This window comes from Fomitopsis serialis (genome assembly GCF_022376445.1).
Source record: "Fomitopsis serialis strain Sig1Antser10 chromosome Unknown B0H18scaffold_7, whole genome shotgun sequence".
Taxonomy (NCBI): domain Eukaryota; kingdom Fungi; phylum Basidiomycota; class Agaricomycetes; order Polyporales; family Fomitopsidaceae; genus Fomitopsis; species Fomitopsis serialis.
This window is the reverse complement of record NW_025954967.1, coordinates 27,019-51,863: the sequence shown is the minus strand read 5'-3', so window position 1 is coordinate 51,863 and position 24,845 is coordinate 27,019. Positions and strand designations below refer to the sequence as shown.

The 24,845-nt window shown below is 56.8% G+C and overlaps 9 protein-coding genes across 9 annotated transcripts; 6 read left to right on the top strand and 3 right to left on the bottom strand.

Annotated features, from left to right (window-relative positions):
- Positions 1 to 704: 704 nt before the first annotated feature.
- B0H18DRAFT_1082897 (vacuolar protein sorting-associated protein 16) lies at positions 705 to 4,620 on the bottom strand (the record flags this gene model as incomplete). The annotated part of the gene is made up of 15 exons (XM_048031600.1): positions 705 to 777; positions 836 to 1,077; positions 1,163 to 1,324; positions 1,388 to 1,468; positions 1,518 to 1,732; positions 1,789 to 1,897; positions 1,960 to 2,269; positions 2,333 to 2,460; positions 2,518 to 2,720; positions 2,773 to 2,867; positions 2,918 to 3,296; positions 3,349 to 3,604; positions 3,653 to 3,765; positions 3,822 to 3,987; positions 4,561 to 4,620. 15 exons carry the CDS (start codon positions 4,618 to 4,620, stop codon positions 705 to 707), a joined length of 2,592 nt encoding a protein of 863 aa, XP_047897977.1.
- Positions 4,621 to 6,756: 2,136 nt separating this feature from the next.
- On the top strand, positions 6,757 to 8,764 carry B0H18DRAFT_870310 (uncharacterized protein; the record flags this gene model as incomplete). Its single annotated transcript, XM_048040085.1, has 6 exons — positions 6,757 to 7,263; positions 7,325 to 7,764; positions 7,824 to 7,950; positions 8,011 to 8,210; positions 8,253 to 8,634; positions 8,693 to 8,764. The coding sequence occupies 6 exons, from the start codon at positions 6,757 to 6,759 to the stop codon at positions 8,762 to 8,764; spliced, it is 1,728 nt and encodes a 575-aa protein (XP_047897976.1).
- Positions 8,765 to 9,939: 1,175 nt separating this feature from the next.
- Positions 9,940 to 11,050, bottom strand: B0H18DRAFT_981782 (uncharacterized protein). The gene is made up of 4 exons (XM_048044496.1): positions 10,964 to 11,050; positions 10,549 to 10,897; positions 10,421 to 10,487; positions 9,940 to 10,363 (listed from the first exon to the last, which is right to left on the bottom strand). Exons 1-4 carry the CDS (start codon positions 10,967 to 10,969, stop codon positions 10,336 to 10,338), a joined length of 450 nt encoding a protein of 149 aa, XP_047897975.1. The 5' UTR covers positions 10,970 to 11,050; the 3' UTR covers positions 9,940 to 10,335.
- Positions 11,051 to 12,567, top strand: B0H18DRAFT_981777 (uncharacterized protein). The gene is made up of 5 exons (XM_048044495.1): positions 11,051 to 11,494; positions 11,551 to 11,656; positions 11,711 to 11,875; positions 11,932 to 12,163; positions 12,223 to 12,567. The coding sequence occupies exons 1-5, from the start codon at positions 11,230 to 11,232 to the stop codon at positions 12,388 to 12,390; spliced, it is 936 nt and encodes a 311-aa protein (XP_047897974.1). The 5' UTR covers positions 11,051 to 11,229; the 3' UTR covers positions 12,391 to 12,567.
- Positions 12,568 to 12,666: 99 nt separating this feature from the next.
- B0H18DRAFT_981776 (uncharacterized protein) lies at positions 12,667 to 14,216 on the top strand. Its single transcript, XM_048044494.1, has 5 exons — positions 12,667 to 12,827; positions 12,901 to 13,154; positions 13,175 to 13,804; positions 13,846 to 13,870; positions 13,926 to 14,216. The coding sequence occupies exons 1-5, from the start codon at positions 12,750 to 12,752 to the stop codon at positions 13,941 to 13,943; spliced, it is 1,005 nt and encodes a 334-aa protein (XP_047897973.1). The 5' UTR covers positions 12,667 to 12,749; the 3' UTR covers positions 13,944 to 14,216.
- Positions 14,217 to 15,993: 1,777 nt separating this feature from the next.
- On the top strand, positions 15,994 to 17,059 carry B0H18DRAFT_981772 (uncharacterized protein). Its single transcript, XM_048044493.1, has 4 exons — positions 15,994 to 16,168; positions 16,217 to 16,367; positions 16,412 to 16,787; positions 16,843 to 17,059. The coding sequence occupies exons 3-4, from the start codon at positions 16,479 to 16,481 to the stop codon at positions 16,867 to 16,869; spliced, it is 336 nt and encodes a 111-aa protein (XP_047897972.1). The 5' UTR covers positions 15,994 to 16,168; positions 16,217 to 16,367; positions 16,412 to 16,478; the 3' UTR covers positions 16,870 to 17,059.
- Positions 17,060 to 17,922: 863 nt separating this feature from the next.
- B0H18DRAFT_1115114 (OPT oligopeptide transporter) lies at positions 17,923 to 20,715 on the top strand (the record flags this gene model as incomplete). Its single annotated transcript, XM_048033218.1, has 10 exons — positions 17,923 to 18,119; positions 18,189 to 18,260; positions 18,317 to 18,468; positions 18,526 to 18,609; positions 18,669 to 18,688; positions 18,741 to 18,855; positions 18,917 to 19,033; positions 19,098 to 19,868; positions 19,929 to 20,326; positions 20,383 to 20,715. The coding sequence occupies 10 exons, from the start codon at positions 17,923 to 17,925 to the stop codon at positions 20,713 to 20,715; spliced, it is 2,259 nt and encodes a 752-aa protein (XP_047897971.1).
- Positions 20,716 to 21,037: 322 nt separating this feature from the next.
- B0H18DRAFT_1115113 (haloalkanoic acid dehalogenase) lies at positions 21,038 to 21,947 on the bottom strand (the record flags this gene model as incomplete). The annotated part of the gene is made up of 2 exons (XM_048033217.1): positions 21,038 to 21,820; positions 21,942 to 21,947. 2 exons carry the CDS (start codon positions 21,945 to 21,947, stop codon positions 21,038 to 21,040), a joined length of 789 nt encoding a protein of 262 aa, XP_047897970.1.
- A 2-nt stretch (positions 21,948 to 21,949) lies between these two features.
- On the top strand, positions 21,950 to 23,291 carry B0H18DRAFT_981763 (uncharacterized protein). The gene is made up of 4 exons (XM_048044492.1): positions 21,950 to 22,079; positions 22,104 to 22,322; positions 22,370 to 22,489; positions 22,542 to 23,291. Exons 1-4 carry the CDS (start codon positions 22,047 to 22,049, stop codon positions 23,172 to 23,174), a joined length of 1,005 nt encoding a protein of 334 aa, XP_047897969.1. The 5' UTR covers positions 21,950 to 22,046; the 3' UTR covers positions 23,175 to 23,291.
- The last annotated feature ends 1,554 nt before the right edge of the window (positions 23,292 to 24,845 follow it).

Below are 24,845 nucleotides of genomic sequence, written 5' to 3'. Positions count from 1 at the left end.
TGTCGCCCGCGAACGCGCCACGGTGTGAACGCAAACTGCAGGCGTAGCCGTAGGCATCCCTATATAAACCCACCGCGCCTTAGTTGCCATCCTCACCACACTTGATTCCGTTCACAACCACAGTCATGTCCAGCAAAACCACCTCCGGAACCAACTCGCCGCCCCTCGAAGCGACGGGCGAGGACTCAAGCCTATGGGGGTGACGGGCGCAAGCGGCGCAAAGCCTGATGCAGTGTCCGACGCTGAGCAGCGCCAACGTGCGTGCTTCACCTGCAATGAGCGAGTGGACAAGGGGGGCTGACAAGAAGGACGGTCTTGCAGAATACTTCAAGGGTGCGGAGACTGGCAAGCAGACCGCAGACCAGGTCGGCACTGGGCAGCCGGTGAGCACAACATAGGCCATACCCACGGTTACTAACTTCCGGATGTCGTCTAGGATAAGGTCAAGACCGACTGAAGCAAAGTACACGAGATGGAAGCAGAGATGTACGATAGAGCGGCTCCAATGTATACCTAGCGATTAATGTACTGAGACTCGCGTAACCAAAGCCACCGTGCCATGAAGTCCTAGAATTGAAGAACTTAGTCCTCGGGAGACATGAGCGAACGTCCATGAGGCATAGTCGTTATCAGCCCTGAGTTCAGACAGCACACAACTTCGCGCCCGTTGCAAGCAGTGACCGCAACTCCGGGTCGATGTTGCATCACTTCATGGATGCTACGGCTTGTTCCAGTTCCCTCGCAATAAGTGAGTTCGGGCAGGACTTCCTTAATTGTCTGTTTGGCAACGTCAGTCATTCCCCTCGTCCCCTCGTAACCCAAAACGAGGACTCACTCCAACTTTGCCTTATCCCCACGCTCCTTGCACTCTTTCGCCGCCGCACGCCACTCATCGCACAGCACGTAGAGGTCCACGCGCTTGTGCGCGTCACAGCGGAGCACGTACGTCGCAGCCTCTTTCTTGTGACCCTTCTCGACGAGGTGCCGCACAAACGGCTCGTACCCGATCGGCGACCGTTTCGAGCGCGCGAACGCGTCGAGGCCGTCAAAGTCCCGAGTTACGGTGAGCGCGTGAAGCTTTACATACCAGAAGCTGTAGTATGATTAGGTTCATTGGCGGTGGGACATGGAGGAGTCGAGAGTGCGTACCGTTTTCAGGGACTTTGAAGTCCGCCTTGAGCTTGTCTGCGCGCTTCGCCATGCCGTTGAGGAGGCAGGTTCGGATGGTGTCGTTCACGCTCTGCCCGAAGAATGCGATCTTCCCGTCTGCCTCTTTCTCGAGTTGTTGCTGAGCAGTCAGTAATCGCGCGTACTCGTCTGTCATCTTGTATGTAGAACATCCAACGTGAGTATGATGGACAAACTACAGAGTACTAGAGGCGCAAACCTTAGCTTCGAACCCTCGCTCCTTGTCCTCGGAGAAGAACTTCTGTGCAGCCTTCACCGAGCTGATCTTCGAGTTCGGGTCCTACAAACACCATGAGTACACAATTCATTAGGCTTAGGATGGCTCCCACCTGCATTGTCGCAGCTTCCTCCAAACAGAGAACGGCGCTCTCCACGCGTCGATCGTCCGAGTAATAGAAGTCCCTCAGCATCTCCCTGTTCTGCTCTCTCGCGTATACCTGGAGGAGTCGGCTTGCTGGAGCGAGCTTCGACCCGCCTTCTTCGATCAGTCGGAAGAATGAGCCGAGGGGTAGCCGGCGCTGGAGGTAGAGGAGGACATGGTATACTATACCGTGCAACTGTCAGACACAACGACTGAGTACTGATGATTTGGGACATTACCGAGGTCGGTGTCTCCGCTCTCGACCGCCTTCGTAAGTGCAAGTCTGTCCTCCTTCATGCTCAGAAGGAGCGGCACCTGGTCCGAAGCCCTCGGTTCATGGTCCAAAAGCTACGACACCTCTCAGCGGCCACCCTCAGACAACCACAGAGCAGAAGGAAATTCCAACCCACCTTCGTCGCCAGCGTCGCCCTCCCGACCTCCCACGCGCGCTTCGCAATATCCGCATAGCTCACGTCGCCCCGGCCCAAGCTCTCGAACTTCTCGACGATGCTCCGACAGACCGCATCATCCCCGTCGAGCTCCGCGTCTCTACCGCTTCCCGTCGCAGTCGGTTTCGAGCGCACGATCTTCGCGCACGCCCAGTGCTTGAGAACGGCATCAGGCTTAAGCGAGAGGTAGGAAGATACGCGGAGCGCGAGGAGGTGCAGGCTGCGCGCGGTGAGCCGGTCGATGAGGTGTGCAGGTGAGAGCTGGGTGTATCTGCGTGATGCAAAGTTTAGCGAATTGATTGAGGCAACCTGGAGAAGCACGGGTCGAGCTTACTGGGCGTACGAGATGGGTATGCCGATCTCGTAGAAGCGTACGGCATTCAGAACCTTGAGCGCTCGTCCCATCTGTACGAAATCCGTCGGGTCGTACAAGTCGAGGAACGCCCGTCCGAACTTCGCCGCCTACATGCCCATCACGCGTCAGCAGCGCCGATTCCCCGCGCGCAAAAGCGTGCTCACATTCAGGAGACGCCGCTGCCAGGCTGGCTCCCACTCCCGTCCTGCCGCATCGATGCATTCGTTAACGGCAGCGCCGAGCTCGGGGCGAATGTTCCGGATACTTTCGTCGGCCTTGGGCGACTTCCGCATGAAGTTTTCCCAGGCGTCATATAGGATCGCTGATGGCGACGTAGAACCTGGTCTAAACACAGAGACGGATGATGCTATGATGTGATATTAGATGTTAGATGGATCATCAACATGCGTACGACGTACGCGATACTTTCTGGACGAAGTCGCAGCTGTCGGGACCAATGACACGAATACCGTCCACTTCCGTGATGGCAAACGTCGGTCCTGAGTAGAAGTACCTATTAAGACGAGTTAGGTAGGATCGATCCGCGCACTCGAACACACGCACTGCAGCGTATCGCCAAACGGCCCTACCAACACTGCGAGACCGTCCCACGTCACCAGCACCGCATCATTCCCGCACCACTCAACCTGGCTCACGTCGCCTACCGCGCCCGCGACGTCCGTCGTGTTGAATTCCGCGAGGCTTCGCTGGAAGTCGGCCGAGACGACCCAGAGGAGACCCGAGTAGGTAAGGAGCGCGAGGGACTTGCCGTTCGGCGAGGGCGCAAGGAACGTGAACGGCCCCCGGGAGAGATGCTGGTCGAGCGACTCGAGGTTGTCGACGCTGTAGATGGAGGAGTCGACGGAAAGGAGCACCTCGACGTGCCGTGAGATGGTGAGGTCGGGCGGGACGACCGCCCAGGAGTGTGGTGGCTGGGTGAGACCTAGCAGTGCGCGTTGGTGTCGCGGGAGTTGCTGGAGCTGGTTCGGACTCACCTGGATTCGCTAGTGTTAGCGGTTTGCCACCGTCCCACCCCTTCGCCTCCAGTAACGTCAGCGACCCCGTCAATGCCACCAGCCCGCCCTCGTGTATGCGCGCGTCGATGATGCCCATCTCCGCTGCTTCATTGCCCAGCGAGTGCTGCTGATAGTCGCCCTGAAGGTCGTACAGACGGTATACACCCTCGTCATTCAGGACGGCCAGTCGCTCGTCGTGCGTCCACCCGAACCGGACAATCTTGCCTTGATCCCACTACCACGAAGTCAGCGGTGCCCGGGTGAGAGAGCAAGGGATAGCCACACTGAATATGAGCAGGCCCTCGCCGGCGGAGGAGTAGACGTGAATCTGCGCCTTCGCGAAAGACGTCGTGGCGAGACCGAGGGCGACCATCTTCGTGGTGTCTCTCATGAGAGCTATATGGCAGTCGGGTCAGAGACAGCTGCTGAAGCACAAAGCTCGTGTGACGTGCCTATTGGGCCACCGTATCGACATCCTGCGACGATGAAGTTGCCCAGGTCGGGCAGCTTGCCGGGTATTGAGTAGAGCTGGTGCCGTTTGTAGAAGACATTGCCATCTTGTATGGCTTCCCACGACGATGTTGGGTGTCCGTCATTGCAGAGAAGCGGTACACGTTCCTTTACCCAGATGATTGGATCTATTTAACCTGTATCGTCTCCGTTGATGGTGGTCTACGAATGAATGTCACAAAATGTAATCGAGGGTACCCACCCAGAGTACACTCACCAAATAAGAGACCGTAGATCGTGTTGTTGTAGTATGGTACTAGTTCGAAGAGGGAGAGGTAACAAGGTGTAACGCAAATCTGGACCTTTACCCAGCGTGACGATAGCGTGACTTATTACCATATGCAGTATCGCTTCCGGCGCCTAGTCTCACTCTCCGACGACGAGTCCCTTGCCGTCGATTCCCTCGTCTGCGTCTTCCTGAGTTTCCGATGTTTGAAGTTCCTTGCGAGCAGAGTGCCGATGCAACGGGCACAGAAGGGAGTGTATGGCTTCGTGAAGCCGTGAGATTGAGTGTTACTCACCAGCGTCAGTGATGCAAGAGCGCGCGTTCAACAGCATCACGTGAGCGTGTTCACGCGCGGCAATACATGTGTCATTGTCATGCTCAAGTTACTCTCAGCTTGACTATGCTCTGTAGGCTCCAGTATCAGCTACGACACCTAGTTACAGGAGTGGACTTACTATACACAAGAATTGTCTGGCACAGCTTGCGTTCACAGCTCCCCAATAGCCGGAAGACATCTGTGTCACACGTCGGTAAGTATTGGGTCTACTTACTCTTTCGCTGTGCACGTAACGTTCAGCGCTCGGCAATGGCTCAGAGTCTCGAGAAATTCAGACGAAAAGTACATTTTACATGAAATGCGCCCAATGCAGATTGCCGATACATGAAGAGTACACAGAGTTATGGCTAGTTATGGTTGGGCATCGGCAGGGCGGCTTGAGGGCGCCCGGCACCTGGCGGCACTGGGCAGGCCCAAATGCCTAGAAATCTAGATTTCGGCATCCCCGGGGCGCATCAAGGCGGGTGGGGCAGTGGCGGGACGGGCCTGAGTCGGCCCGTCGAGTTTCTCGTTCTCTCCCTCGCGCCGGATATCAGTAGCCTATTATTTGTAACAGCACTTCTCATCTCGCTTACCTGACGCTTACCATGCCCTGCGAAACCGTTTCGCAGGGGTTCCGGCGGGAAAATCGCCCATGATATGATCATGGGACTCTTATTCGTCCGGAAAGGAAGCCTGTCCACCGTTCAACTCCGCATCTTCGTACGGTCGTCCAGTGGCAGCGGTCAGGTCCTTCCCGTCATATAGCACACGCATCAAGCATCAAGATTAAGTACTCGTCGTGCGAGCCAACTGCCAGTGGACGCACTGTGGCGCATCGGAAGTGCAGTCACCTCAGTTAGGGATTACGAGACGCGTCTATACTATATCCAGCCAGCAGCCCGTCCGCTTCTGCCCTATCTCGCTTCTGTATCAGGAACTACCCGTCTTCCACAGAACGATACCAGAACACGACTTTGCTAAGCAGAGGATGCGTTCCTCGGCCTTCCTCGAGCTCGACACTCGAAGCGGGCTGGGCCTCCGCGACGTGCGAAACAACCAAGCCCCGCTGTGCTCGGGAGTGTACTTATGTATTGGCGGTAGAGGGCACGGCATTCTACGAACGAGGAGCAGCCCGTCCGAAGACTGACACTGAGGATCCATGTGTTGGCGCGTTGTTCGACGTTCATTCTTCGGTGCCGTGCGCCGGTGTGCGGTCTCCCTAACTGAGGCACACCCGGGCCATACTGAGCCCAGTCCTCCAGCTGCCAGGGTCGCTCGAGTTTCGATGTGACCTGGAATCTGGATCCGATTACAAACGGTGAGTCAGATGTGCACTGTCTTTCTCTGTCTTTCTGAAACTCAAAACGTAACTCACTGACCGGGCTCGCCTCAGCCGAAGTCAACCGGTGTCGAGAGCCATCTGGCATATGCATTTGAGGGCATTCGATGCGGCCCAGAGTTTCGCAGGCGACAGACATGGCAGCTTTCGCTCTGAGATGGAGTATCTGTAGTCTCGATGTGACCCTCCACTCTCGCACAGAAGTCGCCACGTACATAAACGACCTTGCCCTTGACCGCCCTATTTCATGTCCTCCCGTAAGACTCTCATGTTCATATCCGTTCAAGCTTCGCAAACACGTCGTGTGAAGGATCAAGGTCCCACTGATAGTGAGTGGGTGATACCGTAGGTTACTTACTGTTCACCCAGTCAACTCGTGGGTTCTCGACTTCGTGAACGCAGCGGGGCGACCCGTTACCGATTTATTTGCTTGGCGGCACGAAGATGATGGATGTCACGGTAGTGGCCATTGGGGGATGTCCTGTTATCGCAGGCGTCCCGGGCACTGCAGTGTCCGGGTGTTGCGCCGTGCAGCCAGACGCAGCGAGTCGCTAAATATACGACGAGAGAGATCGCAGCTAAGTCGAGCCAAGCAGGTCGTCGAACGCGGCGGCAAAACGATGGGTTGAGGACGCCTCGACCGCGCCGGGAAAGGGATAGCGGGCGGAGCTGGATCTGGTCTGCGCGCGCGGACAGTGAGCCAATGGGGTGCGTGGATCGCTGGTGGCGGACGTATCGGGCTGATGCAAAGGCTGATGCGGGGGCCAATGGCAGCGATTCTGCCGCAACGAAGCGAAGGAGCTGCAGACCGGGTAGCGCGCCTGATGCCTGCGAAGCGCGTGTAGAAGCGGGGGTCGATGATGCGGCTCCCACTCATGTTATAAACCAACGGCCGGTCTTGGTGCGCGTTGCTGTGCCCTGCCACGTCTGACCTAACGCTCTGCTGCCGCCTGCCCATGCTGCTTTGACGTTCCTGATTTCTGTACACTACATATGGTTGCCCGGCCTCGCCTCGACACTGTCCTCGGACGCCCTTCCATCGACAGCCTGGAGCCGGACTTCTCCGAGAGGCCGACGAGCGCGCGTGAACAGCCTGGTCAAGTCTCCCGTCAGTGCTGCCGACTCGGACGCACCCTCGCGTCCGTCGCTTTCAGAGACCTGGCTACTAGGCAGGCGGCGGTCGCGCAGTCGGACGCGCACGCAGTACGCTCCTTCCAGCTTTCCTTCTCCGTCCGTTCCTGCGCCAGAGGAGCCGGATTTCCCCCATATCTCCGTTTTCAGGTATGTCACGCCTCCGCCGCTACACCACGCCCGTTGACCTCTCGCAGGATCCCAAATCAATTTGAGTTGCATGTATGGAGCCAGTCTGTCAAAATGACACGGCCCCCCGGCTACGAAACTCCCCGCTCGTTGCCAGTGTTCGACACGCACAGCAAGATATCTGGGACGGTGCTCCTCGACTCAGGGTTGACCGCGAACCCAGGTCGCCTGACCATCTCTGTACGTGCTACGTGTGCCGGCGAATCGATCCCTCCGGCTTGAACTGACTACAGACGCCCAGATGGAAGGCGCGTTCGTGTACATTTCACCACCCTCGTCGGCCAGCAAAACCTCAGGGAAGGTGCCTGCCTCAGGGATGCACCGCCATGTGTTCATCCAGTCAAGCATGGTCGTCCCCGTCGAACAGCCTCAGATGACGAGGCAGCGCTCAAACTCCTCGTTACGAGAGGCGTTTACAGCAACGGTTGCTCCCCGTAAGCTTAGGCGACGGCCGAGCGAATCCAGCGTGGCTTCGGGCGTGCTCAGACCATATCCGTTCACGCTCGAGGTCCCGCCATCCGGGCAGCTGGGCGAGGAACTGCCGCCAACGTTCTCCGCCGTAGTGGAGGGCCTCGTAGGGCCCCGGGGCCGAGCGTATGTCGAACGATCTGAGATCACATACAAGCTTGTCGCGACGTGGGAGGGCAGATCAGACGCGCCCGGCGGTGATGCGAAGTTGTCGTGAGTGGGCGATCACTGCGTGTTGTTGCTGATGGGGGATTGACGACGCGGACGTCTAGGATCGAAGCCCCGATCATATTCGAGCCTGACCGCGACTTTGAGTCGCTCGACGGGCGGTCGCGCGACAAGGATACATGGCTCGAGGCCACATTGCACCCAGAACGTCCCGTCCCATTCACATGCGCGGTACGTAGGCAGGCTTCCCTGCGCGGTAATTGAGTGTGATTCTCACCGGACTCTACACAGGTCGCAATCCCGGAAGCTGCATCCTTCTCACGCTCCTCTACGATCCCTTACTACGTCGTCTTCACCACGACGCCGCGCTCTGCCACGCTCGCGCGCGAGATCGTGCTCGACGCGACGATAACCGTCGCGCTCGTGCGCCAGGTGAACATCGAAGTTCCACCGGGCTCGCCAATCTCGCCCTACCTTTCCTCGCCGTCTCTGTCCTCGCCCGCGCTCACGAGCGCGTCCACGACGAGCCTCAGCTCCGGCAGCGACGACGCGACCTCCGTCATCCTCGCGCACAAGACGCGGCTGCTCAAGCGCCTTGTGAACAGCGCACCGCCGCGGCTCCCGCGCCGCGGGCTCAAGCTGTCCTTCCCCGTCCTGGGCCACGCGCGCAGGACTCCGAGCGAGGTGGCCATCCCACCACCGCTTGTTGAGGAGGAGGGGTACCAAGACGAACGTACAGTGTACACGGATGTCTACGCAGGCTTTCCGAAACGGCCAAGGCTGAGGACGGAGCCGGGTCGGAAGCATCCGACCTTGGACGCGACGGCGATGCTCCCGGATGGACTGTACAAGGCGAAGATGCAGCTGCACCCGCAGATGATCCCGAGCATTAACTGGGCGGATCTGGTCGTCAAGGTATGTGTCCTGCGATGGCAGATGGTTGGGCTACCGCTGATGTTCGTAAATGGTGCAGTACTACCTTGAAGTGTCGGTCGTCTTCGGGCAGGACGAGACACGCGCGCGAGTCCCCGTCCGCATAGCGTGAAACGAAACAGAAGCCGCTCCTTTCATGTACAAAAGCATCCCCCGCCGTTCGAGTAATTCGACACGACCCGCTCCGACTCCGCATTCCACCGCATCCATCACTCCATGCCATCGTCTCCCTGCCTCTTCGCATTTAACATTATTGTTTCCTTCGCACCTGCTAGCCTGCTTTGTTGGATCCTTCACGTCCACGTCCATTCGTTGTTCATACACGCACACACTGCCACATTCGTCGCGCAAGATCGTCATGCTGTCCGTACCCCCGTCTCCTGTTGCTGCACATACTGATTTCGTAAATGAAATTGGAAAACGGCCTCTCGGGTTATACTTGGATTGCGTGGGATTCGGAAGTCCGTTCCTGCTTTATTGTCTGCGCGTGCTTAGGTTCAAGTACTCGGAGCCTGAGTCAGGGTTGTCCTGTGAAAATGAAGCACGCGGGGAATGGAGGATGAAGCAGTGAGTCTGGTTGAGTATTACAGTGTTGAATCACGTAAGTTGCGGTACCTCACATGTACTAACTAGCGAGCAAGCTACCGAGCTTGCTCGGGTCGTTTCTTTGTTCAGCTCGATATGGCACACCTAAGATATGGGGTATGTGTATTTCGCACATCGTAGAAGCAACGTAGAAGCCGGGGCCTTCGTCCGCCGAGGAACATAACTTAACTTGGAATCTTGGATGGCAACGAGAGTTCACATTAAGCGCTCGTGTGCTTCAGGAGTTCAAATCGCCCAGCCTCGTCCTTCACTGCACTTCCCAGGTTCTCTGATCCGTGTCTGCTGTGCGCCTCGATGTATGCCTAAACGTGAGCTGCAACCTTCGATGGAACGAATTGGTCACGTCAGTGATACGAACGAGATAGCGCAGAAGCAAGCTGCGCGAAGACATTGGCAATAATTGAATAAACGTGAACTGTAGACGCGCCGTCTCGTAAGACTGCAATGCAGGGCTGCACTCCCGTAGCGGCGCCTCCAGTAGATACCCTCAGATAGCTGTCTTGATGCCCGTGCATCACGGCGAGTCACTAAATGACTGACAGGGAAGGAGGTTGGAAGCGCGAAGTCGCGTAGGCGAAATGTCGAAGTTGGGACGAGATTCCTTGCATCATGGGATACACTGATCATGTGTACGTGTTTCTGCCGAATCCCCTGCACGCTGGAGACCCGATGGTCCGACGGATAAGCGCTTGCGATACCGCCGGGAAGGACAATAGGCAAGGCATATCCGGTAGTGAGGAAATGGTTCTGTTCGTACTGTTACGAGGAACTGGACTACGGTCCAGTGGTGAGAGCCTTTCGTTGCCATCAGAATGTTGTCCATGAAGCTCTGTCTGTGCTGAGGTGACGCACGAAGTGACATGCTCATCGCAACAGCCAAGGACTGACATGGCGGACCATTAAAATTGCCCTAGCGTTGATACATATACTTAGAACCAAGAGACGCGTCGCACGGTCAATCAAGAGGACGAAAAAATGAGCGAAGAGTGGACCACTGTAATTTGCCCAATTGCGAGGACGTAGATAACATTGGGTGCGACGAATTGCTCATAGAAAGCACAGTAGCAACATCTCCTTCTAGTAAGGAGCAGCGGCAGCCTGGCACTGTGGGAATGTGTCAACATTACACCAATACTAACATAAGAAGAAAGCGTCGACTTACGCCTTGAGTTGCTCCAAGTACCATGTGCACGAAGGCAGATCCGCCTTCTCCAAGCACTTCGTGAAGTCTACACGACCGAGTAGATTTGTCAGCTATCCAATTCTCCGCCAAGCCACGCCAATACTCACCCTTCGCCTGGACCTCACAACTCAGTCCCTGGTTCTGGTAAGTCTGCTGCTGGACTGGGGGAGCCTGCGCCTCAGGAGCAGGTGCAGCATGCGAGGAGCCACCGAACAGCATGTTCGAGATGCCGTGGCCGATGGTCGAGCCTACCGCGACGGAACCTGCGGTCGCCGCCATCTGCGCAAACATGCCCGGCTCCCGAGTCTGCGCCTGGGGCGGGACGGTCGGCGCGTGGTGCGCTGGCGGAGCCTGTGCACCAGAGTAGGGCGCCGCGGCGGTGTGTGCGCCTCGGCTTTGAGGAGGTGCAGCCGCGGGCGCGGAGCGAGGAGCAGGACGAGAAGAGCGGGATTGACGCTGCAAGACAGAGTTAGCAACCCATTGTCTTTCTGACAAGTGACTAAGTGCTCAAAGGACACGTACAGCCATGGTCAAGAGCAAGAACGAGGAGACGAGATGGTGGTGGTTGCAAGCAAAGGTGCAGACGTCGAGCTTTCGAAGCCGTCCCGCCACGCAAACCCGAGAAATCCGGCTGCGCACGTGCGCAGGTGTAGTAAGCGCCCATCGCGTACAGGCCCATCCGGCTATTTCCGGAAGCTTGTGGGCGCTTCTGGATACTTTGCTCGAGCCCGCGACTCTGTGGCAGTCACTGACTGCGTAGCCGACGCGCTCCTTTCCTTGCCACGACCATGTCCTCGCAGCTGGGTCGAAGATGTCTTAGCGTTGCATCAAGATCAACGGACCTGCTCAGTGCGAGGTGCACATCACACTCGCGGCTGCTCGGCGGACTTGTGCGGAGTCCGTGCCGGCGATCCTACGCAATGAGCAGGCCGAAGGTGACGAAAAGCGAGGAGGACTTGTCGGCGGACGATATTATCAAAAGGCTGGAAATGGTGAAACTTATGGAGAAGCAGCTGCCGTACGACCCTTGGGCTCAGTCGGTGCAGACGTTCGGTGAGCCCGCTGTCCGCTGTGTGCGTGGCTCCATGTAATGAACGCAAAAGCTTAAGACTTGACCATCCCGAGTCTGCTGTCGAAGAAGAAGGACGCTGCGCTCACAGACCACCTGCAGGCGGCCGGCTCGACATTTCGGAATTGGGTCCGCAACATCATGAGGTCAGTGTTCCAAGTCGTGCGGTCCTTTGGAGAGGTGTTCACCCTGTCGTCCAGTATGCGCATGATGGCCGGTGACAAGGGCTTCCCTGGGATCGCGAAGACGTCACCTTGGTCCCCACAAATCTTTAGAGCGCAGTCAACAAGTGACTCAGCGTGGGTTGCACCACTCCGTAGAATGGCGTTGGACACCTACACGAAACTGAACCGCGCCGTTGCCGAGTACGTCTTCCCCTCTGTCTTTCTTGCCTCACCCTCCTAGACTGGCGTTTTCGCAGGCGCGACGAGGAGACCGTCAAAGAGCTTTCCATCGGCGACATACGCGCACACTACGTCAAGCTGGTCCGCCAGCAGGACCCATCCAGGAGATACGTATGGAACTACCTAGGCGAGCGGTCGCCGTGTCGATTACTCAGTGTACGCAGCGTTCCGGCGCATATGGGCAGGGTCGTACCGAACAACGGGTCGCGCCTACTCACTCAGGTCCTCGTGCGGTTCGACACCCTCCAGGTAAACTCGATGTTATTCCCTGACAATTGACGTGCAGTCCTTGACGCGGTGTCCAACAGAGCCTCGATATCTATTCGAAAAAGGGCAACCTTTTGCACAAGCAGGATCCGAGGGCCGTTGTAGAGCATCTAGTGCTACAGAAGCGGATGTGGTACGACTCACCGTGGGTCATCCGGGACGTCCTGTATGAGGGCTTAGAGAGCCGTGAAAAGACCATCTCTACGTGAAGCGGTGATCACGGAGGGCGTTATGTCGTCGTGTGCTAACATACACGGAGTGTTAATGCTGGATATTGAGTAGATCAGTATGCTATTGCCCATTCGAAGGGCTCGCTCTCCAGGTGGCTGCTTTGCACGGCCTTGCTGCTTGCGCATGCTCGTGGTTGGGAACAGGACGATGTGACTGACTGATCCAAGACTGATCAGAGGGGTGGATCTTGTAAGCCGGATCGAGATCCACGGTACGTGCACGCGCTCTCGGTGCTTGCTTATGTACGTCGCCGTTCTGTTGCTGCTGCCACATCAGGCCACATCGTCGTCGTCTTCGCCGTTATCGTCTATACATCATTGAACCGCATCCTCTATCAATGCAGAGGATATCTGAATCTCAAAGGATGGATGGCGAAAGCCACAGACTTAGACTACCGTTCGAGATCGTTCAGCCTGTGAGTCCCGAGTCTACCACATCTTCAGACCTACGTTGCCAAGCACGTACGTTTTACTATGGTGACGCATTAGCTCTTTCTAGATGCCATTGAAGGAGACCGCTCGCTGGCTGCAGCACTGTCCCAGACATGCAAGACCGTTCACACATGGATTATTCCTATCCTATACTCTACAGTCGTCCTGACGAAGTCGACACAAGCCGCCCTCTTTAAACGCACGCTGCTCACTTCATTCAACTCGGAGTCAGACGGGCAGCTTACCGCCGCGGGTCCTAATGAACTCCTCCTTCATACCTATGTACGTCATCTCTGGGTAGGGAGGAAACGGTCCCGGGCAAAACGCACAGGCACCCTTCCCAACTCGGAGAGACGAAACGCGAACGTATTGGCCAAACTGTCATTGGACGATCACGTCTATGGGATGCCACTCTTGAGATTGTCAAGCTGTGCCCAAGTCTGCGTACGCTGGCGATGATCGGCTATCCTGCTATGATCATAAAGTGGATCGTTCCCCACCTCCCGGTGACGCTACAGTCACTGTCAATTTGCGTCAGGGATAACGTGATCCTTGACCTACCAGACATCTCCCATCTCACTGCCCTCCGCGACATCACTTCCGTGCACACGGAGCTCAGCGGCAAGACGGTGTGCCTCCTCCTGCGATCGCCCAGCGTACAGAGCATAACCCGCCTATACAACTGCTCCCGACCCATACCACCCGGGTCCGGGTTTCCCCCGGAATCGAGGTGGAAGATTCTAGGAATGGGCGTGTACCAGCTTAGCTTCGTTGACATGCATACCTCCCGTGGCTTCAAGCGGATGAGAATTGTCTCCCTGTTCGGAAGAGATGCGTCCGCAGAGACGGAGCTTTCCGGGCTTCAGCAGTTCACGGAACCGTACACGCATGACCCGCGTATCGTTGTGTCAGCGGAGGAGGGATATGATGAGTCCGGTGTCGTAGACCACATCAAGACGTGGTACGACGACTGGGTTGGGGCCTCGACCATGCCTCACGCAGCTGTGTGCCACGCACGCAAGAACATGTCAGTCATCTTCGGGTCTCATCTTGAATGTCGATTGCTGAAGCTCTCCTTCCAGCCAACCTGGGACCTGTGATCAACGTTCGTGCACTCCTGACCTATCATGCATGCAAACCATTCAGGAGCTATCAGCGCGTGGCGGTTCCGACTTTGGCTTCGATTCTGCAATACTTGACTCCCGCTGTCCATTCTCACAATCTAATTTTGCTTTCCCAACTGAACTGCAGGTATTACGAGGTTTCGCCTATGGTACTTCACTAAACGCTGGATACCTGGTAAAATGAAACAGAATCTCTCGATCACGAACCTCCAATACATCACAGATGCTAGTTGGGCAGGCCATCGGCAGTCAACGCTGTACGTATGTCAAGCTGCGTGCGGCCCGCAACCACACCCCCGGGTGTAAGTACCATGCGCATATACTCGTCATCAATACGCGTACGCTCCTTCGCCCCAACGTGCGTTGCATTCTCCTCCTCTCCAGCTACATAGGCGCAATGGACCCTTTAAACCTGAATGCAGACGAGTGTGCTCCGATATCCGTGAGCAGACAGTGATCCCGGTGCCACCGTCACGATGTTTGTCGAGCACGTCGTACGGCCGTCGTGATGATCGGCGGCCATGCATATTGGTTTGCTGGACAAGACTATCCTGTTGCTACTGTGTCAGCCCGCGACAACACGCAGTGTTTGTGAAAAGTCACCGTGTGCAGAAAACCTGGTTGAGAGCCACGTGATCGCGTCGTTGCAGGCGTCGGCGGCATATGCCGGAGCTCTCCACGGCATCCGCCGGCCACCATGACACCAATAGCCACAAGCGCGTCGCACTTGCGCCGCCAAAACACACTTGGCCTGCTTCAGCTCAGCAAGGATTTCAAGGAGCCGCGCAGCTTGGACAGTGTGCCGCAACCCGTATCGTGCGTACCCTACCACTCTTGGTTGCCATCGAATGTTGACCAGGTGCCAGCAGCCTGACCGCTCGAATTTGCTTGCTTACCCACTCTTGCCCCGCGTGGTCAATCAGAATGCGTCAATGTTCACTGGAAAGATGTTGCAATGTTTTTGCAAAAAATTAGAGCCCAAAACCCCGGCATCAAGATGGAGCTGGTGCTGTCCTCAAGTCACTACAGATGGTCGTGCTGATGTGTGGGACACCGACCGACGGGCGGTTGATGATCTCGTTTGGAGGTGTGGGTAATGCAGAGCAGCAGCTGGGCCGCATTAAGGTGCTCTACGAGGAAGTGGTTGGCAGAGCTTGACCAGGGCTCCGCGGGGTACGCAGAGAGTGCTGTCCGGAAGGTGAGTCTCCTTCGACTCTGCGTCCCGCTTGTGTAGCTCACTGGTTCTGCAATTTCTAGGGTGATTGGACAGCAGAGTTAGCCGGTACTGCCTTTGCGTGAGTCTGAGTGTGCGTGGTAGCCACGGTGGCAAGCGGCGCACCGTCTGCGCCGTCGCCTATCCGCCGTGTCATGTTTTTTCCCGGTACACGGTGCGCTTTCGTGGTTGTACACTACGGGGACTGACTCTGCACTGAGTATATGCGTGTTGCCGCAGCAATACGTTGGCTATACCAATAGGTCCACGTTGTTCTTCTGCAGTCTCAAAATTTAGAAGGGCACCGACGCCTACCATGATGATTGCGGCAACCATCTCCATTGAGCATCACAAACTCAAAGATGCCTGACTCAAATTCAAATCCCAGCCCGTTCTCATTCTCATATCTGCGTTTTGAGTGGAACTAAGGCGGCCGACGCGCCCAAATGGATGAAACGCCGCTTGCTACCGGTCGCCCCGCTCACGTCGGCGATGCCCTGCATCGTGGGACCGTGCACTTGTTTTCGGACACGGATTGGAATGGGGCAGGATGCCCGGTCGACTGCCAACTTAGCGCGTGAATGCGCCCAAACACGACGTGTCATTCTCGCATTCTATCAACCATTCGACCAAGTGCTGAAGCTGACAGGGATTGAACCAACGTGGCGCTGTAACGTTCCAGACTTTCCGAATCGGTAAGTCGACTTGCTTCCTCTATGCATGTTTGCGCTGGCGCCTGACATCTCCCATGCTAGTTCAGCATCTGTCAAAGACGTGACCAGTTATATACCAGCTAAGTTGATGAACAGGGGACCCGGTTCTCTCTTCCTCTCCTCCGCCAGGCACGCGCCCGTCTCTATACATATTTGCGATAGTACAGCCGCTCGAGGACGAAGTCTTATTGAACGGCAACGGCAACTTGAGTGGTGTGCTCGTCGTACGCGTGCTTTCGGTCAGACGGACACGATCCCTGCAGACGCAGCGAATGGTGAGATATCTTCCTGCTTTGCGGCGTGATTCCTCACTTCTCATTAAGACACCATTCGGCTGCCTATCATGTACGGTCCCAGGACGGCCCAGGGTTTGATCACGGACGCCCGATTTGCCCTGCGCGGTGCCTGTTTTCTCTGCGCCGGCATAGTCGGAAACATGAAGCAGTTCTCGCCGGCCGACAGATTGTCAAGGTGCTATAGTGAGTTCCGTGACTGCCGAGACGCCCGGGTGCACTTACTTAGTTACTGACAATGAATCACCACTAGTGTTTACTTCGACGTTGGAATGATGTCGCGGCTGTCAGGATGCATGCGGGCTGGCGTTGGGCCGGCGGGTCGATACGTGCCTTCACCAATTCCAAGCGGTGGGAGTATCTCCTGTCTATTATGATATTTCTCGCCCAGTTACTTAGCATGCATGACAGGCCCTTGCGCGAACCTTACATTTATCAGACGTCCTATAAATGTAGGAACCAGGCGGCATGCCCGACGTGTTTGGTGCGAGCGCGGGGTACCTGGCCATGTGCTCTGCCTCCGATTCAGGCTTATCGTGGGGTGATGCCGCATCCTGACGTCGTGGCCGAGTTCATACTGTATTGGGGTCGCGCATATCAGGTAAGGTACAATGCTGGCGTACTCCAGTCGAACCCTAATTTTGTCTCTCACCGAGATGCATCGCGTCTGCTTCGGGACCTGAATACAAGCTGCGGCGGCTGGTAGCGGTTCCTTACGAATCCGGCCGAGATCCAGAAATCGGTACCAAACAAATCTTGAGGCGATCCAGAAGGAATTCCGGCTCATCATCGCGGTTCGCTGCTCTTGTCAGTATTGTTCTCGGGAACTGGAATCGGGTTGATGGACCTGAACTGTCAGGTGGGCAATGTAGCATCTAGGCCACAAACTGGAGACTGACCTGCAGTTGGAAATTGGTTGGAGAAGGCCACTATATATTTGCAGCGTTTATTGCCCCTGAGGGGGGTCGTATGGTGCTTTACAGCCGGCCACGATGCCGCAAGTAGGACGAAAATGCATTTGACGGGATGATCGATCGAGCAAGATTAAATCCCGCGGCTAGATCTTGCAGCTGCGGCCTGGTTGCAGCGACACGAACTATCCAGAATCTGAGCATGTGCCTAGTCGGTGTGCTTCCAGAAGACGCATAGGTTAATCGCAGCACCCTCGAACTCGTGGCGAATGCAAAAGAAGACGGATGCGAGCAAGGGCGTATCATCATACGCCGGCGCCGGCGGCGAATGGTCGGACGGGATTCACATGCGACATGGAGAAATTGATAGGACGCTCCTCCCGCCAACCAATCTCGATCGATCCTTCCTGGAGTGAAGACTCCCCAGGCACGGCTTCGGCGCTATCATCACGGGCATTTCGACTACCGCCGCAAGGGGTCGTGTACACGTTCGCCGTGTGCGGTAGATAGGCAGCCATTTGCGATTGCAAGTAAGCCTCGCGTCGCATGCTTCATTGGTGCACAGTTGACAGCAGCTTGCCAGATGCGAACGTCGGGTGCATGCGCCAAGGGAGGGCCACCAGGTCGTGCTGTGACATTTTTGTTATCTCGTGCGGGGTCACCACGCGGAGCCCATATGCCTATCTCTATGACCCGTGTCGCCCACATAGCCACATCCTGGTTAAATACCCAGCGTCGCCCGGTCCTGCTTCTCGACAAGGTGTGCCTATCCCTTGCACGTCGACGTTCGCGTCCCAGGTTCAGTCCGCCACCAGCATCCCAGCCATGGCGTCTCACCTTGCCATGTACGACGGCGACAAGCATCTCTCCGACTCTTCTCTCGAGAAGAAGCTCGAGGACGATGTCGCCGTCGACGACGTTGAGCTTACCAAGGAGGTCGAGGCGATGGAGGACCGCATCGCCAACGACGAGGCCACCGAGGCTGAGTACCGAGTGAGGAGGCCTACGAAGTCGCCGTCAAGGTAGCGCACAGCCATACCGTCTCTCGTACGCGTTCACTCACGTCCTCTACCCTAGGTCTTATCGGCGAGGGACGACCCCGAGCTACAGGCGGTAACCTTCCGCACAATCTTCCTTGGTCTTGGCTTCTCTGCATTCGGAGCGTAAGCATCACCGCCGGTCTGACAAAGACGCACGCCTGACTTTGATGCCACTATAGTGTGTTGGCGCAGATTTATTACTTCAAGCCCCAGACGCTCAACGTATCGGTGCTACTCCTGCTCATCCTGTCATACTGGTTCGGTAATGGAATGCACATGGCTCTGCCATCTCGTGGCTGGTGGCGCTGGGTGAACCCTGGTCCTTTCAACAGTGCGTATAGGATATCGTCGTGGGGCGGAAACCAGTGGCTCATGTGCTCTTCTGTAGTCAAGGAGCACACGGCCATCATTATTATGTCTTCCACGGCTGCCACTTCCGCCGTCGCGATTCAGGTCATCTCCGTGCAGAACTGTAAGTCAGATTTCAGGCAGTTATCGCTGAGTGAATTTCACTGATGCCGTTTGCAATAGTGTACTACAACAATGACATGGTGGGTCCCACGTCAAGCACTCCGCAGTTACCAGACGCTCACTGTCGCGCAGAATCCCGGAATTGCGATATTCACGTTGATCGGCTCGCAGCTGATTGGATATGGTTATGCCGGTCTGCTCTCTGAGGCACTTGTCCGTCCGACCAAGTGCTTCTGGCCCAATAACAGTGCGTTCGAGTTGACCGCATGTTGCGCACTGGCACGGTCACTGACGTTCGCCTTGCCCAGTCTACATCGCCAACCTGTTCCAGGCCCTCCATTACGACAGACAGATGACCTCTAAGCGTGTCCGCCTGTTCTGGACTGTCTTCGCTATCATGTTCTGCTGGGAAATCTTTCCTGAATGTGGGTCCAAGCCAATGTTTAGTCCGTGATCCTTGATACTGATGGTTTCTTGCCGATATGACAGGGATCTTCCCTATCCTCAGCGGTGTCTCAATCTTCTGCTTGGCGGATAACCACTCGTCCGTCGTGCGGAACGTCTTCGGTGGCGCGTCCAACAACGAGGGCATGGGTCTACTCGCAGTATGCTTCGACTGGAACCTGGTCGGATCCAACTGCCTCTATTCGCCGCTCTGGCTGCAGCTCAACCAGGACATCGGTATCTTCCTGACGTATGCCCTCATGTCTGCCGTGTACTATGGCAACCTCTGGAACGCCAAGGACTTCCCATTCATGAGCCAGGACATCTTCGCGGCGAACGGGTCCGTGTACGACCAGACCGCGCTGCTGAGCAACGGCAAGTTCAACGCGACCAAGTACGAGGAGCTCGGGCCCGCGTACTTCTCCTCGACGAACGCGCTCTACCTGATCACGTCGAACCTCTCGCTCGGCGCGGTCGTGACGCACATTGCGCTGTACCACTGGAACGACCTCAAGCCGTTCGTCATGTCGCTGAACCCGTGGAACAAGGAGGAGTACCCCGTTCACGACGCGCATTGGGAGAAGATGAAGGCGTACAAGCAGATCCCGCGCTGGTGGTACCTCGCCATCCTCCTCGCCGCGTACGGCATCGCGCAGGCGACCAACTACACTGGCGACTCCGGTCTGCCGTGGTGGGCCCTTACGATCCTCCTCTTCATCGGCTTCATCTTTTGTGCGCTGTACTCCACCCTTGCAGCCACCATCGGCTTCTCGGAGTTCAACACATCGGGTAACGGCTTCTTCCAGATGATCACCGGTGAGCTGTCTTTTATGCCCTGTTGGATTCTGCAGGATTGCTGACCGGCGAATCTTCCAGCGTACATGGTCCCCGGGCGCCCCGTCGCGAACATGTACGGCGCAATGTACGGCGCGCACCCTCTGCAGCAGGGCATCGCGTTCCTGCAGGACCTGAAGCTCGGGCAGTATTGCAAGCTCGCGCCGCGCGTGACGTTCTGCATGCAGATGGCGGGCACGGTCGTCGGCGCGATCCTCAACTACGTCATGATGCTGTCGATCATCAATGCGCAGCGCGACGCGCTCCTGTCGATCGCGGGCACGCGTCTGTGGTCCGGCCAGAACGCACAGAGCTACAACTCGAACGCGATCGCGTGGGGCGCGCTCGCCCCGCAGATGTTCGGCGCGCACTCGACGTACAAGATGGTCCCCATCTCGCTCGCGATCGGGCTCTTCCTCCCGCTGCCGTTCTACCTCTGCGTGCGTGTTCCTCCGTGTTGGATTGCTATGATACGAAACTGACGTGGCGCGTGCAGTACCGCATCTGGCCCAAGGCCGGCTTCGAGAACCTGAACACGTCGATCATCATGCAGTACTCATGCTACCTGTCCGTCGGCGTGAACACGTCGGTGAACACGTCGATGGCGCTCGGGATCCTCTCGCAGTGGTGGGTGCGCACGCGCTACCCGCGCTGGTTCACGAAGTACAACTACATCGTCGCGGCCGCGCTCGACGGCGGCACGCAGGTCATCGTCTTCATCCTCAACTTCGCCATCTTCGGCGCGGCGGGCAAGACGGTGGTCTTCCCGCAGTGGTGGGGGAACGACTTCAACCTGTCGGCGGACCGGTGTCTCGCGCCGCCGTCGTAGGGCGTGGGCTTTTCACTTGTGGACTTTTGACTTGGGCTTTGATGTAGCGTAGTATACGACGAGTTCACCTTGTGCTAGACGGTGGATGTGCGACGATAATGTACGAGAAGTAGTGTACGCCATGACACGGGATGGATCCATAATGCACCTTCCATCTCTCTGTTTTACGTCTGGGTTGCCGGGTCTTGAGGCTTCCAACGCAGCAGCAAGTGCAGTGTCGCACTTTCTCCCAGCAGGGATGGAAGACTTCCAACAACATACATCATTACTTCATCATATCCCACTTTGTAGGTATACATGCGAACACAACGTAGGTGACTGCCTATGCCCCATTCGTCTCGCGCTCGACCGCCTCGGCCATCTCACCCAGAGTGTCGAACCTGAACGTCGCCTTCGACCCTTCGGCCTCATCCCAGCCAATGCGCGTCCCCTTCCTCGAGATCCACGCCGTCCCCAAGCCGATCTCCCTCGACGGCTGCACGTCATGCGACACGCTCACCGCGACGACGAGGACCTGCTCCCGCGGGACGCCGAGCTCTGCCTCCACGCGGCGCAGCGCGTACTCGCGCGCACGCGGATCGGGCTTGTACGCGCCGGCGTCCTCCGCGGTGTAGACGGCCGAGAAGCGGAAGTGCGGCGCGTCGGACGGGCCCTCGAGCGCGCGCTGGGTGTGTGCGAAGGACGCGCGGTCGACGTTGGACAGGACCGTGAGCTTGAAGTGCTTGCTGAGCGTCGTGAGCGCGGCGATCGTGTCCGGGAAGGGCGGCCACCCGCCGATGCTCTGCCCGAACGCGGTGTGCGCGTCCGGGGATTCTGACGCGGACGCGGAGGACCCGACTGTAGTGCCCTCGACCACCGCGCCGGAGCTGTTCTCTACGGTAGCGGCTGTGCTCCCGGAGGGTTCGGCAGGTGCGGAGAGGTTGTGGGCGCGCGCGTCGAGCTCGGCGTGGACTCGGGTGAGGAGCTCGCTGTAGCGCATGGTCGGGTAGCGGGACTGGAGGTCGCGTTCGACGTTCTCGTACGCTGTCAGGGCGGCTTCGCGGGGAGCCAGGGGCGTGCCCGCGAGGATAGGCTCGAGGCCGCGCACGATGCCTGACTCCCAGTCCTGTGAGGGAGAAATGACAGAATTAGCGTGGGGTCGTTGTGAGGATGCCGGAAGCGTCACAGCGAAAAAATCAGTGGGGGGATTGGGATGTTCATAGCATGGCTAGTAGCAAACAAAATACAGTCATCTAGGGCCTGTTCGGTAAGCCGGAGACGTTCGCTTGCTCGCCAGCGTCAGCCACTCGGGGAAACCCGAGGGTGTGACACCGTGTGACAGCAAGCTGGCGATGTTGGGGATCGACGCCGTCTTCGCCGTCTTCGTCTCTGTACTGTGACTCGCACAGGCTGCGACTCTCACACTGCGCATCATGGGCGAGAAGGCCCACTGGACTGATGCCGATGTCTCCACCTTCCTGCAGGTCTTGAAGGAACACAAGGCCGAGGCTGGGGATGGCGGGAACTTCAAGGCACCGACCTTCAAGAAGGCTTCTGGCGAGCTGGAGAAATGCCGGACGAAAGGGGCCGTGAAGACATGGACGTCTTGCCGAAACAAATATGCCAAGGTATGCCTTCTATTTCTGTGTGGCTTCGATACTGAGATGGGTGGTAGCTGCGCGAGACCTACAAGGTCGTGTACGACCTCTCAGTGCAATCTGGGTTCCATTGGGACAATGAGAATGGTGCCGCGATAGACGAGGATAGTGAGGCTGTGTGGCAGGCTTATGTCGAGGTGGGTACTGTGTGTGCTCACATGGATATGGCTGATATAGAATGGCATGTAGAAGCACCCCGAGGCTGAGCCCTTTCGCAACAAGGGGTGGCCGCACTTCGAGGATATGAAGGAGCTCATGCCATCGAAAGTGAAGGGTACCCATGCCTTCCATCCAGCCACGCAGATGTCAGGATGCTCGGCGGATGCGGGAGCCTCTCGCGATGCCACGGTGGATCGCTCGACGCCAGAACCAAGTGACGATGGTGAGGCTAATGCAGCTCGTCACAGCACTCCGGTAGCCGAGGCCATAGAGGACACGGAGCACCTTGAGCTTCCTGCGACTCCGCCACCACCACCGAAGCGCAAGGCCCCTGCGTCGTCATCTACATCGACCCAGAGCTCGAAGCGTATGCGAGGGCCTGGGCAAGCCGCGGCCCTCAACAGTCTCCACGAGGAATTCGGTGTATTCAACGAGATGGTACGCACTGTCATGGCCCCTGACATGAGCAGCCAGTCGACTCCGAGCCGCAAGGCCCGTGCTTTCAAACTCGCGCAGGAGGAGGAAGGGCTGGATGCGGATGAGATGGTGTCTCTGCTGGACGTCTTTCGGAAGGATGCGAGTGCTGCAGATTTGTACGTTCAGATCAAGGATCGTGCTGTGCGTAGGAAATGGGTAGACAGGCAGTTGGCTGGAACACTGTAGATGCCTAAATTACATGTCCATCATCCCCTCTCCAAGTCCCTCCCTTTCCTGTAGAAGTGCCTGGTAATCCTCCCACATCTGAGTTGCAATAGCATCGCGCTTCGCATTGGCACGGTCCTTCTCTGCCTGATTGATTGCACGTTCTGCAAGGATACCTGAATCCACATCGCCGCCATGCAGCCCATGCCCATCAAGAATATCGGCAAATTCCATGATTTCGTCTGGGTCGTGGATGCGGATGAAGTTGTGGATAGCACATAGAGCTGGAGGGATACGGGCCTGGATCTCCATGCAGTACTCTGGAGCAAGGAGGAGGATACGGAAGCGACGTTTGAGGACACCAAAAATGCGTTCTATGACATTGCGAGCCGAGGAATGGCGAAGGTTGTATAGCTCTTCTTTGTTTGCAGGCCTAAAAAGATTGAGTATATTGGATGAGAGAGAAGACCAGACTAACCGTAAATCAGCGCGCCTCCATTCTGCGAGATGATAGCGCACTCCACGGTACGGAACAAGCAAGGCATCACACAGGTGAAATCCGGCATCCGCAAACCAGAATTTCCCAGGGAGCGCAAGCAGACTGGTCCGACGAGCCTCGTTATAAAGCGCAGCATCCGTGATTGAGCCCTCCCAACCACTGAGCACGTACTGAAAGCGCATGTCAAATGAACAAGCTGCAAGCACGTTCTGGGACACCCCGCCTTTGCGGTTGCGTGAATTGTCGAGGTCCTCTGCAGAAGGTGCTGCATCGACCTGAACACCATCCATAGCTCCAACCGCATCCTCAAAATAAGGAAAGAAGCGCGAGTTGTTTGCAATTTCTGGTGGGATCGGGTCATCCGCTTTTGGCAATTTCACGTATTTCGTGTAGAAAGGTGGTGACGAGAAAATGGTGAGCATCTTGCGGTAATACCTGGGATCCTCTGTCAGCATAGAGATAGTCAAGCCAAAATAGACAAACCGTGAGATAGTCTCGTTAGACCGTTGGAACCGTTCACCAAGGTGGCGTATCGACAGACCCGTCACAGATGCATACAAGAAAATTGCAAGCTGCTCTTGAAGCGTGACATGTCGTGAATCACCATACCCCATGGCCTTCAGTTCTTCAATGAGAGCATAGAACACATGGTGATGTACACCGAGCTCTGCATAGATCCGTTGAGGGTGACCAAGGAGAAGCTCGAGAACCCAACCTTCGCCAGTGAGGATAGACGTGTGGTATGGTTCTCGATCAAGAGTTGGCTCAGCAATGATGAAAACAGCCATAAAGAGGATTCTAACGAATATAAGGGCATAGACGAGTAGCTGCTGGCGCCGTTGCCGCCAGCTATTGTCGACATTGCGGCTGTCGGACGGCATTTTCGCGTGTACAAGGCAGGGACAGGCATGCAGTGGCTCGATTCGGTGCGTGACGATTTAATGTTTACTTCTATTTGTCCTACCAGCGCTCCGAGGGTCGCCCGAGCTGGCAGGCGAACGTCTCCGGCTTACCGAACAGGCCCCTACCCCCTGGTGCCCCTGGTGGGTCGACTGCCTATCGCGGGTGATAACAGCCGTATATGGATGTGAGCGATCTTATCAGCAGAGATAACATCCTCGGGCAGCAGTCGGCCAGCCTCTCGCGACCAGGCGTGCGAATAAATTACCTCAAATGGATGCAGACTCGCCCGT

What these genes read in the sequence shown, in the direction of transcription:
- B0H18DRAFT_981782 (XM_048044496.1), bottom strand. An exon ending in TTGTGAGGTCCAGGCGAAGG is followed by an intron (nt 10,488 to 10,548) that starts GTGAGTATTGGC and finishes TCGGTCGTGTAG; the next exon opens with ACTTCACGAAGTGCTTGGAG. An exon ending in TACTTGGAGCAACTCAAGGC is followed by an intron (nt 10,364 to 10,420) that starts GTAAGTCGACGC and finishes CACATTCCCACA; the next exon opens with GTGCCAGGCTGCCGCTGCTC.
- B0H18DRAFT_981777 (XM_048044495.1), top strand. Translation starts at nt 11,230, where the DNA reads ATGTCCTCGCAGCTGGGTCGAAGATGTCTTAGCGTTGCATCAAGATCA. An exon ending in TCAGTCGGTGCAGACGTTCG is followed by an intron (nt 11,495 to 11,550) that starts GTGAGCCCGCTG and finishes CAAAAGCTTAAG; the next exon opens with ACTTGACCATCCCGAGTCTG. An exon ending in TGCGGTTCGACACCCTCCAG is followed by an intron (nt 12,164 to 12,222) that starts GTAAACTCGATG and finishes GGTGTCCAACAG; the next exon opens with AGCCTCGATATCTATTCGAA.
- B0H18DRAFT_981776 (XM_048044494.1), top strand. Translation starts at nt 12,750, where the DNA reads ATGCAGAGGATATCTGAATCTCAAAGGATGGATGGCGAAAGCCACAGA. An exon ending in CGTTCGAGATCGTTCAGCCT is followed by an intron (nt 12,828 to 12,900) that starts GTGAGTCCCGAG and finishes GTGACGCATTAG; the next exon opens with CTCTTTCTAGATGCCATTGA. An exon ending in GTAGACCACATCAAGACGTG is followed by an intron (nt 13,805 to 13,845) that starts GTACGACGACTG and finishes TGCCTCACGCAG; the next exon opens with CTGTGTGCCACGCACGCAAG.
- B0H18DRAFT_981772 (XM_048044493.1), top strand. Translation starts at nt 16,479, where the DNA reads ATGCATGCGGGCTGGCGTTGGGCCGGCGGGTCGATACGTGCCTTCACC. An exon ending in ATTGGGGTCGCGCATATCAG is followed by an intron (nt 16,788 to 16,842) that starts GTAAGGTACAAT and finishes TCTCTCACCGAG; the next exon opens with ATGCATCGCGTCTGCTTCGG.
- B0H18DRAFT_981763 (XM_048044492.1), top strand. Translation starts at nt 22,047, where the DNA reads ATGTTGGGGATCGACGCCGTCTTCGCCGTCTTC. An exon ending in GCCGAAACAAATATGCCAAG is followed by an intron (nt 22,323 to 22,369) that starts GTATGCCTTCTA and finishes GATGGGTGGTAG; the next exon opens with CTGCGCGAGACCTACAAGGT. An exon ending in TGTGGCAGGCTTATGTCGAG is followed by an intron (nt 22,490 to 22,541) that starts GTGGGTACTGTG and finishes AATGGCATGTAG; the next exon opens with AAGCACCCCGAGGCTGAGCC.